This window comes from Stenella coeruleoalba, assembly GCF_951394435.1.
Source record: "Stenella coeruleoalba genome assembly, chromosome: X".
Classification (NCBI taxonomy): Eukaryota; Metazoa; Chordata; class Mammalia; order Artiodactyla; family Delphinidae; genus Stenella; species Stenella coeruleoalba.
The window spans coordinates 55217943-55235190 of record NC_137152.1 but is presented as its reverse complement, the minus strand read 5'-3'; the positions used below and the strand labels follow the sequence as shown (position 1 = coordinate 55235190).

The 17248-nt window shown below is 52.2% G+C and overlaps 3 protein-coding genes across 5 annotated transcripts; 2 read left to right on the top strand and 1 right to left on the bottom strand.

Moving 5' to 3' along the window:
- Positions 1 to 85: 85 nt before the first annotated feature.
- IL2RG (interleukin 2 receptor subunit gamma) lies at positions 86 to 6275 on the top strand (the record flags this gene model as incomplete). Of its 3 annotated transcripts, none has more annotated exons than XM_079909937.1 (8): positions 86 to 222; positions 3060 to 3213; positions 3425 to 3612; positions 3817 to 3956; positions 4361 to 4523; positions 5083 to 5197; positions 5445 to 5514; positions 5856 to 6275. In XM_079909937.1, 7 exons carry the CDS (start codon positions 3152 to 3154, stop codon positions 6030 to 6032), a joined length of 915 nt encoding a protein of 304 aa, XP_079766063.1. In that variant the 3' UTR covers positions 6033 to 6275. The 3 variants fall into 3 exon arrangements, with proteins under 3 accessions (XP_079766063.1, XP_079766061.1, XP_079766062.1); XM_079909935.1 differs by lacking the exon at positions 86 to 222 and adding an exon at positions 2727 to 2868; XM_079909936.1 differs by lacking the exon at positions 86 to 222 and adding an exon at positions 2730 to 2844.
- A 644-nt stretch (positions 6276 to 6919) lies between these two features.
- Positions 6920 to 8880, top strand: LOC307180593 (uncharacterized protein CXorf65 homolog; the record flags this gene model as incomplete). Its single annotated transcript, XM_079910970.1, has 6 exons — positions 6920 to 6944; positions 7064 to 7150; positions 7353 to 7487; positions 7770 to 7889; positions 8348 to 8535; positions 8758 to 8880. The coding sequence occupies 6 exons, from the start codon at positions 6920 to 6922 to the stop codon at positions 8878 to 8880; spliced, it is 678 nt and encodes a 225-aa protein (XP_079767096.1).
- A 441-nt stretch (positions 8881 to 9321) lies between these two features.
- FOXO4 (forkhead box O4) lies at positions 9322 to 16381 on the bottom strand. Its single transcript, XM_079911680.1, has 3 exons — positions 15531 to 16381; positions 11068 to 12133; positions 9322 to 10745 (listed from the first exon to the last, which is right to left on the bottom strand). The coding sequence occupies exons 1-3, from the start codon at positions 15993 to 15995 to the stop codon at positions 10738 to 10740; spliced, it is 1539 nt and encodes a 512-aa protein (XP_079767806.1). The 5' UTR covers positions 15996 to 16381; the 3' UTR covers positions 9322 to 10737.
- Positions 16382 to 17248: the final 867 nt, after the last annotated feature.

Sequence of the window (17248 nt, the reverse complement as noted above, 5' to 3'; positions counted from 1 at the left end):
GCCCAGCCCGGCGTGGGGCGGAGCTCCGCGCTCGGGGAGCTTTTCCACCCCGGCCGCCGGAGAATCGATTTCACTCAGTCAAGATCCCTGCAACGTCCGACAGCCAGGCGCTGGGGATACGAACCTGCGAGGCGGGAGGCGGACGCGGCGCTGAGCTCCGACTGGAACTGGATTCCCAGCGCCTCGCTCAGTTCTCGGCCTAGAATAAGTGCTCTATCGTCTGTGCGTTGCTTAGAAACTCTGCCTTTTGCAAACCGCTTCTTTGTTTCTTAGTTCCTGCATCTGAAAAATGGGTGTACTAACACCTTCAAGGGACTGTTGCGAAGATTAGAAACTACGTATGCATAAGAAAGCACCTATTAAACCCTGAAAGGTCGGCTCTAATCTTTATTAGAAACTATGTATGCATAAGAAAGCACCAATTAAACCCTGAAAGGTCGGCTCAAGGTCTTTATGGTCTAGCACTGAGGTTCTTAACCTCTTCTGCTTCACAGTCCCTTTAAAATGCTGATGGAAGCTATGGCCCTTCTTCCCAGAAAACTGCACGTAAAGATATACAAAATGTTAGATACTTTGCCGGGAGATTCTTAGACCCCCTCTTGAAGTTCACTCACATATCTCCTAAAGGTCCATGAACTCCAGGTTAAGAACGCTTGCTGTATCGAAAGAGGCACCTACTGAGTGTCAGATGCTTTTCAGACATTGTCTCCTCTAATCCGCAAAAAACTCCTATGAGTTAGGGATTATTATTGTCTCCATTTTGTGGATGAGGAAGCTGATTTTCAAAGAGTGGAAGTTTGCTTGCCCTATATTATATGGCTACTGTGTAACAGAGCTGAGACTAGGATTTTTTCTTGTCTCTGTCTCTCACTCTCTCTCTTTAAAGAAGTGTATCATCTCATTGCTGTTCTTTTTTTTTCCTGCCTTTTTCAATTGCAGTATATTCGATGTACAATATTATATCAGTTACAGGTGTACAACATAGTGATTGACAATTCTTAAAGTTTACACTCCATTTATAATTATTATAAAATATTGACTATATTCCCCGTGTTGTACAATATATCCTTGTAGCTCATTTTATACATAATAGTTTGTACCTTAGTCCCCTACCCCTATATTGCCCCTCCCCCCTTCCCTCTCCCCACTGGTAACCCCTAGTTTGTTCTCTGTATCTGTGAATCTATTTCGTTTTTGTTATATTCACTACTTTGTTGTATTTTTTATCTTTTTTTTTTTTTTTTTGGCCGCGCGGCTCACACGATCTTAGTTCCCCAGTTCCCCCACCAGGGATGGAACCCGTGCCTCCTGCAGTGGAAGGGCGGAGCTCTAACCACTGGACCACCAGGGAATTCCCTGTTGTATTTTTTTAGATTTCACATATAAGTGATATCATACTTTTCTTGACTCTTGATATTCTTTCTATGATGGTATTGCCTTTTAGAGAAAAGATAGAGTGCTGTAATAAAAGTAACAAATAACAATAAATAAAAAATAATAAAACTAGCACATAACAAATAAAAGTAACAATAACACAATGCTATTGAATCACAATGGAAAGACAAATTAATTCTGATTGGGGAGAGGAAGACATATTGGAGGAGGTAACATTTGCGCTAACCCTGAGGAATTTAAACCCACGGAAAATTAGGGTGGGTTAGAACATAAGCATAGTGCCTGGCACATATTAAAGGCTCAGTAAATGTTTACTAAATAAACTATTTATGTAAATAGTGTCTCCAATCAGCTCTGCATTTGGGGGAAGATACATCTGGCAACAGAATGAAGAGTGGTTTAGAGAGCAGGGGGCCTTTAGAAAGGGAGGCCAGTTAGTGGGTTCTAGTACTAATCGTGACTAGAGGGAATGAAAGGCTGATTTAGCACCATGGCCGTGGTCATGGAAAGGAGGACACGACTGGGAGAAACACAACAGAAGTAGAGCTGATAGGATTCTCAGGGTGAGAGAGACGGAGGAATCGAAGATGACTTTGAGGTTTGAAGTCTGGGTGACTGAGAGAGTGATGATACCATTAACTGAGATACGGAACACAGGAAGAGAAGCAGATTCAGGGGAAGATGAGGAGTTTGAAGCCAGTATTGTTGTTCCTTCATTTCCAGAATCTACTTCTAAGTCAGACCTCCTCACCAGTCACAATGGGGACCCAGCTCTCGCAACAGCTAAGGGTGGCTATTCTGGTTTGGATAAGGTCAGGGGAGAGATAGCTATAGATGTGCCCACGGGAGCCAAGACTGCAATTTCCATCCAGCCAAGACAGTAGAGCTTTGATAGCGGTTTCAGGGTGACTGAGCCAAGGAAGGAGCATAGCATAGGATGGAGGGAGGTTCAGACACTCCACTATATGGGATAAAATAATTTAGATGAGAAGGTGGCCGGGAATGGTGGTGGTGATGAGCAGATCCTTCCCGGGATCTAGGTAGTCTGAGGCTTCTTGGGTCTGTGACAATTTTGGATACCCAGCTTTAGTCTCTACTTAACACCACATTACAGTGGTGGTGTTACTTCTACAGATTAGATTAACACCTAATCTCCCAGAGGATTTAGCCTGTGTCATAGCACACATTCACCACACCCTCCGTAAAGCCCTGGCTTCTAAGGTTCTTTCCACCGGAAGTTATGACAGAAGGAAATGTGTGGGTGGGGAGGGGTAGTGGGTAAGGGGCCCAGGTTCCTGACACAGTCTACACCCAGAGAACGAAGAGTAAGCGCCATGTTGAAGCCACCATTGCCACTCAGATCCCTCTTATTCCTGCAACTGCCTCTGCTGGGGGTGGGGCTGAACCCAAAGGTCCTCACGCCCAATGGGAATGAAGACATCACAGCTGGTGGGAAACCTGGGACTGGAGGAGGTTGGTGAGAAGGGAAGCTGTGGGAAGGGGTCCTACTGAATTCTGGAACCTGCCACTGGACATTAGGATGCGGGCAGAGTTTTAAGAGTACCATGGGGAGGGCAAGGGGAAGGGTTCCCTGCCTCACGCTGCTTCTTCTGACCATCGTGTCTTCTCTTACCCTCCCCCACTTCATTTTCTCCCCAACCTAGATTTCTTCCTGACCTCTACACCCGCTGGGACCCTCAGTGTTTCCACTCTGCCCCTCCCAAAGGTTCAGTGTTTTGTGTTCAATGTCGAGTACATGAATTGCACCTGGAACAGCAGCTCTGAGCCCCAGCGCACCAACCTGACTCTGCATTATGGGTATGAGAAGGGGAGAGGGAATCGCACGGGGGAGGAAGAGGAGGTGGGCTAGATGTGAGAGACTGCGTGGGGACCAAGAGTATCCCAGGCTCCCCACTGTTTTCTCGTGGGGTGAGTCATAAGTCAGTTCAGAGGAGCTGAGGCTGGGCTGTGGAAATCCGGAGTACCCAAGTTTACCTCACTGTTCTTCTTCCTTGAAATCCTTCTCTAGGTACAAGAACTTTAATGATGATGATAAACTCCAAGAGTGTGGCCACTATCTATTCTCTGAAGGGATCACTTCTGGCTGTTGGTTTGGAAAAAAGGAGATCCATCTCTACCAAACATTTGTTGTCCAGCTCCAGGACCCATGGGAACACAGGAGGCAGCCCGAACAGTTGCTAAAACTGCAGGATCTGGGTAATTTGGATAGGAGGGTCAAAGGATATTGTGGGGTATTGAGGAAAGGGGTATATAAACTAGTGTTCTTTCACCATAAGGGTACTTGGGCAGAAAAGAGGCGAGGAATAGAATGGGGAAGGGAGGAGGGCTCAGGCGCACTACCTTCAGGATCCTGACTTGTCTAGGCCAGGGGAATGACCACACACGCACACATATCTCCAGTGATCCCCTGGGCTCCGGAGAATCTGACACTTCGCAACCTGAGTGAATTCCAGCTAGAACTGAGCTGGAGCAACAGACACTTGGACCATTGTTTGGAGCACCTGGTGCAGTACCGGAGTGACCGGGACCACAGCTGGACTGTGAGTGAGTGGGGATAGCAGCTCAGGCTGAGCAAGTGGGGATGAAGGATTCAATTAGCCAATAGGAAGGTCTGATCCCCAGCTCCTGTTCTGTGCCTCCCAGTTCCCCTGCCCACCTTCCACCCTCCTCTGACTCCTTTCCCTCTCATCACCAGTGAGTTTTCCTCAAGGTTTCCCTACCCATGCTCTTCCCAAAGCCAGAAAGGCAAGTAAACAAAGGCAAGCCTTTAAGGAGGCATTAAATTCTAGGCAGTGAAGGGAGCAGTGTGGCTTGAGTAGTCAAGAGAGGAGGGAGAAACTGGGAAGAACCAGAAGATGACCTGGGGTGGGGGTGGGGGGCAGCAGTTTCCATTCTCCCTTCTTTTATAGACACCCATCTTTCCCTCACCCTCTTTCACCTCAAGGAACAAGCCGTGGATCACAGACATAGCTTCTCTCTGCCTAGCGTGGATGCACAGAAATTCTACACGTTCCGTGTTCGAAGCCGCTATAACCCACTCTGTGGAAGCGCTCAGCAATGGAGTGACTGGAGCTGCCCCGTTCACTGGGGCAGCAATACTTCAAAGGGTAAAATGGGCCTAATGCATCACCCCAACCCATGAGCCCAGGAACCTTTCTAGCACCACTGTCTTTTGCCCTACCTCCCTACCCCTAAGCCCCCAAACTTGGTGGCTCATCTCCCCTCACTGTTCAACTCCAACCCCCAGGAAGCAGGATTTTTCTGTGTAGGGTTGGATCAGTGTGTTGTTACAGTAGGGGGGTGGATTGGGAAGGAGGCTGAGGGGGTCCTCAAAGGGGATACAGAATGTATAAAATTTCCCCGCAGCATTCCCAGAAAGGCTGCATGGTAAAGATGGCTTTGGAATCAGGCAAATCTAGGGTTTAAACCTGCCTCTGCCACTTCCTACCTCTTTGACCTTGGGCACATCACTCACCTCTTTGATTCTGTTTCCTCATCTGTAAAATGGAGATAATAATTGCTCCCCGCCCCGCTCAGGAGTTATGAGGATTAAGTATACAGATAGCGTCTGGCACAGTGTCTGGCACCAAGTTGGGGCTCTAAATGTTGGCACGTAGTAGGGGCGCTACAAATGTTCAGTCTCTTTTCCTTTCCTCTTTTCCATAGAGAATCCTGAGAATCCTGAGACTCTTTCGTTGTTTGCATGGAAAGCTGTGCTGATCCCCCTTGTCTCCATGGCATCTATCGTGATCCTCATCTGTTTGTACTGCTGGCTGGAACGGTGAGAATTCGGAATCCCAGAAAAATGAGGTGGGGGCTGGGAATAGGGGAAGAGGGTTGTTACCGGGTCTCCAGGAGTAGAGGGCGGGACAGTAAGGAATGAGGGATCACCCAAGTGGGCATGGTGATGGAAGGAAGATGCAGGCGCAGACAACACAGAATCGCTTCATTCCATGTGGGAGAACTGCGAGAAGGGTAATAAAAGAGCGTAACTGATGTGTTCCTGCTCCCTCTTTCTCCCCACTCAGGACGATGCCCCGAATTCCTACCCTCAAGAACCTAGAGGATCTGGTTACTGAATACCACGGGAACTTTTCGGTGAGAACATTGTCATAGGCAGACTGCAGTCTGTCAATGGCCAACTGCCTGCCAGCTAGACAGACAGAGCATGGGGGGCAGAGGGGAGGGGAGGGAGGCCTGCACTAACAGGATGTGGCCGACCAGTTGGGGGATAGGCTAGACGCAGAGAGACACCCAGAAGAACTGATCCTAGATTGGTTGAGGCAGATGGAAACAGTGGTATTGAGGGCCCAGGAGTGTGTGTGTCCCTTCTGTAATCACAGTGGTTGCAGATCTTGGGAGAGTTCCCCTGGCACAGAGCCTGGGTCTTCTACTTCCTGCTCCTAATTGAGCCCTGACCTGGAGATATCTGTCTTTAGGCCTGGAGTGGTGTGTCTAAGGGACTGGCAGAAAGTCTGCAGCCAGACTACAGTGAACGGCTTTGCCACGTCAGTGAGATCCCCCCAAAAGGAGGGGAAGGGCCTGGGGGCTCCCCCTGCAGCCAGCATAGCCCCTACTGGGCTCCTCCATGTTACACCCTGAAACCTGAGCCCTGACACCCTGACAGAACCCCAGGGCCCTGTAGCCCTAAATTTTACTAACTTGCCCTTGTCCAACCAACCTGGGTCCAGGGCTCACCTCGCCCCCCTGTGGCAGATTTTGAATTTTGTGCCCCCTATAACTGCCTTCTCATTTAATATCTCCTACTTGAGAATTGCCCCTTTGCCCTGTCCATGTTTCTCATCTCCCCCAGCCCAGCCCTTCCTCCTCACAGCATTGCTTCTGCTGTCCCTCCCTCCCTCCCCCTTTCCATCTACCCTTCAACTGTTCCAGAAACGAATGAGAAATAAAAGTTCTGTTGATAATCATCAAGGAAGTCTGCTGTCGGGGGGGGGGAAGCAATGGAAACGTGGGGTGCAATGCGGGTGGGAGGCATGGTGCCGAGGGGAGGAAAGAGGCGCGGTGGACTCATGCCGCGGAGGCAGCGGCACTACAGACTCACTCGAAAAGAGTGCTGTTCCAGAAACGGACTTTTCTCTAGGTGTCCTACACTCCTTCTAAGGGCCAGTTTAGAGTTAGATTTACCATGCTGCCCCCATTTTCTGTTGTTGTTTTTGTTGCCCCCATTTTAACAAATCTTTTATAGACCCCACCCAGGTTCTTCTTTCCTTAGCCTTACCTCACCTTCTGTCACACATACCACTTTTGACCTCATAATCCCTCAGCTGCAGCCTCAGGCCCTACCCCTAGGGATGCTGCTTATCCACAACTGCCCATAGCTCTCTCCTGTTTGCACAGTCTGGACCTCCTCAGCCAATTTAATCCATCTTCCTCTCCAGTCCCCCGACCTTATGGGCCCACTTGGCCCCCCAAGGCCTCTAGAACACCCTCCTTCTGCCATGACTTATTAAGACTCTCTGAAGAATGAGAAGATCTTCAGAGCATGTTCATCTATGTCGAACATGGAGGTGAGGGGTATCACATAGCTGATGTCTATGTGTAGGGTTGGGGATGTTGGAGGGCAGTGGAGATCACAGAGGTGGTATAACTGCGGAAGGACCACATACCCCGTGCCATCTCTTCTCAGATAATCAGCAGTTTCTGGCCAATACTAATTGTTCTGTCCTCCTGTTGCTGCAATATGTCCGTCATGAAGTGGGGGTGCCTAAAACAGGTGAGGAGTGTGGGGAGGAGACTCATGGCCAAGGATCAGAAGTAGCAGAGTCATCTCTAGCCGTCAAGTCCTCCTCCTGCCAAGAAGAGAGCTTCTTGAATCCAGACAGCTTCCTCCAACACGTTCTGAATAGGATCACTGGCCTCTTTTGCTCCCTCTCTCCCTCCTTAGCTGCCCCAATTACCCTGTGGTCTCCCTCCAGACGTCATCGATTTGTGTGATGCAATGGGGACAATGAAGATGTTTTTCCTGAAGAAGACCCTTGGAGACTATGCCAACAAATTCCTTACAGCTCGAGACACCTACTACGTTTGCAGGGTGGAGTATGGGTTAGCAGGTAGCGGCTTGGGAGCATTCCCCAGAGATAGAGCAAGGCCCCAAAGATGGACTGTGGACCTGGCCCTTCAAATAGGGCCCCTAAACCAGATCCAAATTGACCGTCTCTAGTCAGCCTAAGGAAAGGCACTGCCTCTATGACATTGGTTAGGTTAGCACATTCTATGCACCGCTCCCCCCCTCCCCTGACCTGACCTAGGGATGGACCAGAGGGGAGAAAATAAGTTACACCAGCTCAAGGTAGTGTTGAGTGTTAGGGTCCTGAAATCTTGGGCTTTGGAAGGGTGGAGGCTGGGTGACGGGGGCTGGGGATCATGCACTGCCGTGTTCACAGGAACTGTACTTCAGAATGTCTACAGAGCTTTTGTGCCCCTCCTGAAGAACCCAGATCCCAAGCTAATTGGTAAGGAGCATGGTGGAGGAAGAAGGCACATGGAGGGTACTGTATAATGGTGGGTGATGGAGAATATAGGGTGGGGCTGGTGTAGTCCATCAGGCAGGATCACAAGATCCTAGGAAAAGGGGAATAGGGTCTAGGGCCACTTCAGAAGGGATGTTTAGCTCAAACCAGGTGCAGTGTGCCTGTGTCACTCATCCCTCCTCGCTGTTTCTCAGCCATCTCCTCAGTACATCTCCCTATCCCCACCACATCATTCCCATCCTTCCCTTCACCTTTCGCTCTTGGAGTCTTGGTGTCCCGATTGCCACTGAAAAGAGCAAAGCTTGGGCACCTTCAGGTCACTCCTCAGCCTAGCTTTAGGCCCGGTTACTCCAAGTGATCATTTGAATGATGGGAGGGACAGGATGGGAAGGGAAGTTCTCCAGTCCTCGGAGGTGGGGGTGCCTTTTCCTGGTTCCTAGATGCCTTGCATACACAATGTGACCTCCTGCGGAGGGGTCAAATAAAAATGCTTAGAAGACAAGAAGCCAAGAAACGTGCTCGAGCTGAATTGTCAAAGAAATTGTCAAAGAAATCGTCAATGAAATCGTCAATGAAATCGTCAGGGAAATCGTCAGGGAAATCGTCAGGGAAATCAGTGAAACTCCCAGTAAGCCTTCCCAAACATGGTCTGTCTCAGCAACCTCCTTTCCCCCGCCAGTCTACCGAAGGCTTCTCCACCCTGGCCCTCTGGGATGAATTTCCTTTCCAAATCCAACATCCATGCCCAAGACCTGCCTCTCACCTCTTTTGTCCTGCCTTCGGTCCTAGTTTGTAGAAAGCTTCCCTGCAGGGGCCTCTTTCTCTACTTACTGACCCTATCCTTTTCCAGCCCAAATCATCAGGACGCTCAGATGGAGGAGGGACCACTCGCAGTGGTCCACCCGTTAAGACCAAAGCGAACTTAACTCGTAGTAGGGATAAAGGTCGCCAGCAAAATAAAGTGACCAACTGAGAGCAGCAATACTAGGTATGAAATTACTGGCATTTAATGTGAGGTTCCTTTTTTCAAGAAAGACTTCTTCTCCCAATATCTGCACCAAGGCTTAAGTCTGCGCCAGGCATTGTGGAGGCTCTCAGGGTGGGTAGGAGCAGCGAGGGCAAGCACATGGGTGGGGGTGAGGAAAGACAGCGAAGTCTAGCACAATGAGCCTTTGAGGGACAGAGTGGGGGGTGGGGTCTTCTCCAACCAGACTACCTCCCCCTGGGAGACCTATCACAGCCCGCCTACTCCTGCTGGGGTTAGGTGACGGATGGGCATCCCCCCCCCCCCGCCACACTCCACCAAGTCCCCGTCTGAAATTCCCCCACCTCCCATCAGTCTGCCTCTGGGCAGTCCCTACCTCCCCCTCCGCTATCCGCGGGGAACAGCGAGGCAGCAGAAACCAGAGCTGGTTATAGGCATTTATTGAATTTATTCATTTATTGATTTGACACACTTCCCCACTCCAATCTAGCACATGATACAATCTGGGTAGGCCAGGCGCTGACACAGGAAATGATGGGAACCCACAGCAGGGGCGGGGGAGGGGACAATGCAAAGGGGACTGGGGGAGGGGCTGCTTTGGGGGCTAGGGTGGAGAAGGAGCCCCAGATGGCCTTTCCTAGCAGGTGCTAGTAAACCTGATCCACATTCCCCTCCATCCCTGCTCATTTCCCAGACCCTCAGCCAAGCTCCCCAGCTCCCCTTTCCCTGTTCCGCCCCTCCCCCTGCCTGCTACTGCACACACTTCCACATAACCCCTGCAGTCAGGCAAGGGGAAGAAGGGCAGGGACAGCTGTCTGGGGCCTTGAACAGGGAGGTCTCTGTGCCTAACTTTACCACCCTAAATCCTTCCCTCCTTCTCTTCTCCCCCCTCCCACCCCCTTCCCAGGCCACAAACTCATTCCTGGCCCTCAACACACTCTCCCACCATAGCACGAACCCACAGGGGGTCACACGAGAGTGTGACTGTACCCCAACACCACACTCCCAGGCACAAGGTGACAGAGTGAGGGGACCTGGCTTAGGGAAACTCCAAGCTAGTTCCGTGTAGGCCATGTTTTACACCTGGTCCTCACGGGAGCTCTTCCCCTTGCCCCCTGCTCTCTGCTGACCTGGGGTTCTCTCCCCTATTTCCCCCATGTTTCCCGGAGTAATGTCTGTAGTGTTTGCATCAGGTCACTATGACAAAGCCTTCAGAAAGAAGAAAGCATTCTCCCCATCACTAGCACCTTGCCACTGTTAAAAATCTCTATATTTGTGTTTATATTTCTTTAAAAGTTTATAAAAAGCCTTTCTGTTATCTGTAGCCGTCCAAGGGTGATTTGGCCTGGTGAGCCACTCCAGGCTTCAGACCTCGGCCCTTCCAGCTCCCCATTACCACCCCCCCAGTCCCACACCACTGGCCCAAGGGGCCACTGCATAAAAATCCCAGGCTCAACCCAGCCTGGACCAGCTCAGATAAGACTCTACAAAAAATCCTGCTCCCAAAGGCAGGGGTAAGGCCACTGGTGACTTCACATTTCCAACAGTACTGCCCGCCCCTGCTACAAAACCTATGGGGTGGGAATGGGAGGGGCCCAAGGATGGCTCCTGAGAGGGGGGCCTTACCCCCTAATTGGCACAGTGAGAATAAACCCTCTCCCTTTCCCCCTCCCCTTTCCCTCCCCACCCCCAGCTTTATAATTTCCTCAACACCCAGGTGAGCAGACCCTACCCTAGCTCTAAAGCAGGGTCCCAAATTCCCAGGGAGGGGTCAAGGGTAAAGAGTGGATATGGGCACGCCTGGCTCCGTCTCTGAAGCAGGGAATAAAGCTGCCAGCCAATGGCTCAGGGATCTGTGGGAAGAGAAAACGGAGGACAACGTAAGAGGCTCATCTGGGGCATGACAACTTTCCACCATCAAGATCCACACCAAGGAAAACAGAGACGGCCCCTTCCCCACCTCTCCCATGCTACCTTGTAGGGGTGAGCACTGCTGAGGGGCCTGGAGGTCCCATCTGGAAACTATGCCACTCTAACATGACATCGCCCTTCCAGTTCCCCGGGACCTCCAGCTACCCCTTGTTCTAGCTCTCCTTTGCTCAATCACAGGACTAGCTGGACACCTAGGAGGAGGTATAGGTTGTGAGATGCTACCGTGATTCGGCGGTGCCGTACCTGGCTCAAAGTTGAAGTCCAGTCCTTCGCCCCCATCCATGAGGTCACTGATGATGTTATCCATGTCACACTCCAGATTCTCCATGTACATATCAAGATCGAGATCCTGAGGCATTCGGTCTTGGCTTGGAGCTTCAGTAGGAGGTGTGAGCACAGGAGCCCCCAGGGGCTTGGGGACGGGAGCACCCGCCATGACTGGAGGCGGTGCTGGTGCTATCATCGGAAGGGTGGGAACCAGACCACTGGGGCCTGGAGCCTCTAGGGGCTTAGGACACAGGCCACCCCCTGTGCCTAGCTTACTGGAGGAAGGTATCCCCCCCAGCAACAGAAGTGTCGGAGCCTGGGACAGAATGGGATCTACCTGGGTCATGAGGACATCAGCAGGAGGTGGTGGCGTATCAGAGGTGAGCAGGGCCTCCAGGGACTGGGAGCTTGAGAAGCACCCTTCTCCTGCTGACAGGGGCCCCTCTGCTGGGCTGAAGAGGGAGGTGCTGTAGGTGTGTAAAGGGCCTGAAACCCCAGGATGCTGCAAAGAGAAGCCAGAGAGGCTGCTCCGAGACAGCAGGGAATGGGGAGATGTGAGATTGAGCCCATCTAACAGCTCCAGATCTTCTTTTAGGGTGGGAGGGACACCCCCAGCATAGCTGCTGGCCGAGGCTGGCATTTCCTCTTCCGCCAGCACCTCAGGCTCTGGCCTCCTGGGGGAGGGCCGGGTGCTGACAGTGCTAGCATTGGAACTGCTTCGTGGACGGAAGGTGCTCCACACATCAGCTTCCTCGCGGTTTCGAGAGCAAGGGCTGCCTGACCACTTGGCAAAGTGGCCAACAGGGCTCCTCGGAGTGGCACCTTCGGGCGGAGCTGGCAGCACAGCTGGTTTCTTCTTGGGGGCCTTGCTGCGGCCCCGGAGCAGCTTGCTGCTGCTATCCATGGAGGCTGCCCGGCGGCGGGGCGCCTTGCCACTCTTGCCTCCCTCTGGATTCAGCATCCACCAAGAGCTCTTGCCGGTAGCCTCGTTGTGAACCTTGATGAACTTGCTGTGCAGGGACAGGTTGTGGCGGATCGAGTTCTGGAGGGGGCAGAGGCAACAGGAAAGGAAGGTCAGCGGCCGGCAGTGCAGTCTAAAAGGACGCTGGGATGCAGCGGGGGCATTCCTGGAGACGCAAAGCTATTCAAATCCAGGGGGAAAAGAGGCAAAGGTAGGGGTGGGGGGTGGTGGCAGGGGATGAGACCACACACAGTTCCCACCCGAGCAATGAGCTAGTCAGAGGGCACCGTGCCCCCCTCCCCGCACCCCCCCCCCAAGAGCTCACAGCACTCTACCCCTCCCAAGCCTCTGGTGGCTGTCTGGGGCTTGTGGGCGTTGAGAAGACGCACTCCTGGTTCAGCAAGAACTAGGCTCAAGTGGGAAAGAGCGTTCCACAGCTCCACCCCTTTCCTTGAGTGCAGGCTTGGGTGGAATTTACAGGACAGTGGCGCAACAGCAGCCCAGGACAGACCCACCCTGTCCTGAGCCGGTCCTCGGAACTGGCTGAGGGGCTGGAACCTCAGCAAGGCTGGTGCTCCACTCTGTACAGGGCATTTGGGCCCCGACTCTCTATAGGATCGGCAGATTCCTTTTTTCTGATTTCTCCCAATTCCTGGACACACACCCTCAAGTACATTCAGGCCAGGCTTCTCTCTGTGCCTCAAATACACCAGGCCCATCCCTCCCCTCCCTCCCTCCTTGTCCGGGGAAGGATCTCCCCCCTCTCTAAATTCTACTAGCTCGTCAAGATAAAGCTGAAGTCCTCTCTCTTTTCTAAAGTGGTTGCTTGACTTCTGCAGCCAAATTTCTTGTACAGCATTTTTCATCTGTTCCACACAAATTTCCCCAATCTATATTATGCTGTTTATGGTTTCAAGTAATTCGTCTTATCAAGTGTAAACGCCAGGACACGTTGTCCAGGTGGGCAGCCCCCAGCAGTGCCCCCCTCAGAGTGCCAATCTCCCAGTACATAATCAATATTTGTTGCCTGATTGGTGGGTGGCCCTCTGGTGACGGATGGTGAATCTCCCCTTGAGGCTCCGTCAGCTCTTGAGTGCCTTGAGTATTAGAAGCTGTGTTCTTCCTTCCTCCCTCGCTGCTGATTTTCTGCTAGAGATAAGTTTTTTTCTCCAGGGGCCCAGGGAGCTGAGATTGGCAGCTTCTTGAGCCCCCAGAGCAGCTTATTTCTACTGGCTGCTCCAGGCTAGTTACACCATCCTTTTGTGTCCGCCCCACCCCACCCTCCAGGAACCTCCCTTCTCTTTCCTACCTCCTTTTCCCCACTTCTCCTCAGGAATTTGTGCATAGGATCTCCAACCTTAGAGGCATTTGACCTCCCACATGAAGGTCTTTAGTGTTTAGAAACTTGGGAGGAGCCCAGAAGGGCTTAGAGCAACTAGCAGGTTGAGGCTATGGACAGTCAGAAATCACTTCATGTGTTTCAGACTGATGCTCTAGATAAGGAGACCCTCTGCCTGGGGAAAGATGTTTAAGCAGCCTCTTGCTCCAGGGCTCTTTAGAAGTCATTGTCTGTAGTAATGGCATTCCAACTCCTCTGGCTGCGTTAATGTTTTTGGTTCCTTCAAGGAATCACACTTGTCCATCCAGCCTGGGCTCTTAGTAACTGAGAACCACGGTGACTTTTGGCACTGTGATTCCCCGCCCCCCGCACCCCCTGCCTTCCCATCCTCTAACTCTGGGTCTACTGAGAAGGCTCATTCCTTTCCCTACTACTCAGTACCCACGAGTGCCATTTGTTCATCCTCTCTTCTTTAGGCCTTGGAACTAGTACATTGTACAGCCTCCTACCTGGAGAGGTCGGCTCCCTAGAAGCCTACCGTTCTAACCTGTTGGAAGGGGGGTGACTGCTAATTGCTCCCCCAGCCACCTAAATTAAGCCTTCTTGTTCTAGGTGAGTGCCGCCCCCTGGTGGAGTGGTAGTAACCTTGGCACATCACCAGGGAAGCCAGCTCAGTCTTGAGGTCTCCCCCTTGGAGTGGGGTGGGGGTGGGGAGTGGGAGGTGAGGGCCTTGGAGGCCCCAGATTTGGCCTGATTTGACTTTGCCATCATTCCATGGCAGCATGGATTAGCAGAAAGAGCATATGATTTATAGTTAGACCTGAGTTCAAGTCCTCATTCTATCGATTTTGGCGAGTTTCCTAACCTTTCTGTACCTTAGTTTCCTAATATGTAAAATGTGGAATCTCAGAATTGCTGTGAAGATAAATGAAATTAAAATTTTTAATTACTTTGTAAACTAAAAAACCCCGTACAAGTGTAAATTCTAAGGAGGGACTACACTACCACAGCATAACTAACGACTCATGGTTATTTCTTCTACCCTGGAAAATGAACCTAAGAGAAAAGAAAAACAGCTGTGTAGGCTGGGTCCAAGGAGGGGAGCTCTGTATGAGCTGAGACTGTGGTGTGGCAGTCTACCCAGAAATAGTGCCAAGGGTCTCAGTCAGCTGTCCTGCTTTCTGTTCTGCCCAACCCCTAGGGATACTGCGGATCCGATCCCTTGATCTCTTATACCTAGGACAAGACCCTCCTCTGCTCACTCAACCCTCTGCATTTCCTTGCATGCTGATCTCACCACCTATGGGGGCACAAGGCGTCAATAGGAGTTAAAGCTACCAAATCTTGTGATTAGAGTCCCATATTTCTCAGGACAAGCTTTCAGAGCATCTAGCGAGATCTTTCCTCGCAGTTTCCTCGTGGAAGGCCAAGGGAGCTCCCAACCTTGTGCTCTGAAGTCAGAGCCCTATCTATTTTTTCCGTAAATATTCCTCAACAGTAAATGAAAACTTCCCCCCACAACTTGGATAGCCCCTTACTAAGGAGAGTTTCTTGGCATTATATAGGGTAAACCGAGACAGCCCACCCTTTTTTCTTAGTGCATAAGATCTGCTACCTTACCACATGGATATCACTCTTTTTACCTTTCGCCACTTCACTCCATCTTCTTGGGTAGCAGAGTCCTAGAACAGTACTTCTACCCTGAGGTATTGGGAGGCAAGCAGGGAATCCAAGTGATCCCACAGGAATGGGAGAAAAGGTGTTGGGGTGGGAGGTGGGGGAGGAGGGAAGGCTAGGTTCCTGTGGGGAATCCACACAGTTCCTGCTGTACATAGGATAAAGACTTCTCTGTGGGGATAAGTGTTTGGGGCAGGCCAAGCCAAAGTGCTGGGAGTGTTGAGCAGTGAGCAGAGAATTCAATTTTCTCCAGGGCAAGGACAGTGTCTTATTCATCTGTGATCCTCCAGCATCAAGCACCCAGCGGCATATACTATGTCTTAAGTAAATGTTTGTCTAAATGACGACGGAAGGTGGACCTCTGGGCTAGGGGTGTAAAAGGGGCCCCAGAGTAGAGGTAAGGAGACTGGGGGGACCAGGAGCAGACGGGTATTGGGACGGAGGTAAGGGGGTCATAGTTACCTTCCATCCTGCTGAGCTGTTGCTGTCACCCTTGTCCTTGAAGTAGGGCACTGTGCGGACCATCCACTCATAGATCTGGGCGAGTGTCAGTCGCTTCTCGGGGGCGCTTTCAATGGCCTGGCTGATGAGTTCTGCATATGACTGATTTCCCCAGGCATTCCGGCGGGAGCCTCCCTTCCGAGGACCTGTTACGGCCCCCAGGATCCCAGGCTGGGGGCCCCCTGCCGGGTCAGGGAGCCGGGAGGGCAACAGGGTCGGCTGGGAGCGCCCCTCCGAGCGCCCCTCCGTGTGTACCTTCTCTCCCAGACCTGACTCCACCTCGGCCGGCTCGGACGGCTCGGGAGCGAGCTCTGGTCGGGGAAGGGGCCAGGTGCAGGAGCGGGGACGGCTCTGGGGTTCGAAGTCGGGATCGAGGTCTACGAGCGCGGCAGCCTCTCTGGCTGAATTCTCATTCACTGGATCCATACGTGGAGTTGGACCTCCGCCGCTCAGCGTTCAGAGGAGCCTGCCACAGTCCCTCGCGATGCCTCCCCCCAGGGGGGAAGCACCGAGGGCCAGGAGGCACATTCCTGCCAGTCCTCAGAAAGTCTCGAACTTCCCCCTCGCCCCTGGACGCTAGCCCCTAAGCTGTCCCTTGCACACAGTTAGTTCTCTGATCCTCTCCTCCACTACAGCCTGCAGCCTCGGAGCTCTTTCCGAGACACCACCTGTAACCTTCGCCTAGCGAAGGCACTTTTTCCCCAACCTCTCACTCAGCTTCCTGCTCTTTTAAACCTGAGGCACCGTATCCCCTCACAAATCGCGCTCCCATCACCGAACGTCTCTTTAGCCGCAGTTCCCTCCCCCTTTTAAGTTGCTGCCCCCCGGACACTCCTCCCGAATTTCCTCCACCCGGATCACTGCCCTCCCCCACGCCCCGCTCCCCCGCGTCACTCGCCCCTCCCCTGACTCCCCCTCCCCCCGCCTCTTCCCTCCCCCCAACTCTTACTCGGGTCCACGTCCCCGCGGCCCCAGCCTCTCGAATTCCCGCACCAATCCCCCTATCAAACCCCCCCACCCCCCGCCCCCCGGGTTTCCCTTTTGTTTTGCTCCAAGCTGCGGCCCCCGCCTGACGTCTCTGTTTACCACTCGCCGGGGCAGCCATCTGCGCACGCGCCTGGAGAGCGGGTTGGGAAACAGAGTTCTCTAGTCGTGCCAGCCTGGTCGGGCTTGGGGACTACATCTCCCGTCCTACTTCGCGGCCAGGAGCCCGATCTGGGTGGCAGGAGAGCGGCGTGGCAGGATATAGAGAGGGGGAACATTAATTATTAGAGGTCGTCGCGGACTTTTTCTTTTCTTTAAAAATCATTTTCTTCCTTTTCTCCCCTTCCCCCCTCCTCCCTTGTGATTCGGGATCGCCTAGATGAGCGTGTCGAGAGATGTTAGACCGTTCCGTCTTTCCATCGGAAGAGGGCAAAAGGAAAAAATGCGGTCTCTGCAAGAAGCAGAAAACCGAGAAGCACGAAGCAAAGAACTGACTAAAGAATAGGCTTGTTTTCGTGTTGAGGAGATGGGCGGAGGGCTTGGGGAACATAAACAAATGGTTAGCTGATGATGGTGTCTCCCCCACCGCTCTCGACTCCCCATACGCAGTTCCCATTGATAGTGCGGTTGCTAACCAGTTTTCTCCACTGGCTCTTCTGGCCTCTCCTCAAATATTGATATTCTCCAGGTTCCCA

Bases quoted from the DNA above. Each gene is read 5' to 3' on its own strand.
- FOXO4 (XM_079911680.1), bottom strand. From the start codon at position 15,995: ATGGATCCAGTGAATGAGAATTCAGCCAGAGAGGCTGCCGCGCTCGTA. The intron at 12,134-15,530 runs GTAACTATGACC...TGCCCCCTCCAG, and splicing joins ACAGCTCAGCAGGATGGAAG to AACTCGATCCGCCACAACCT.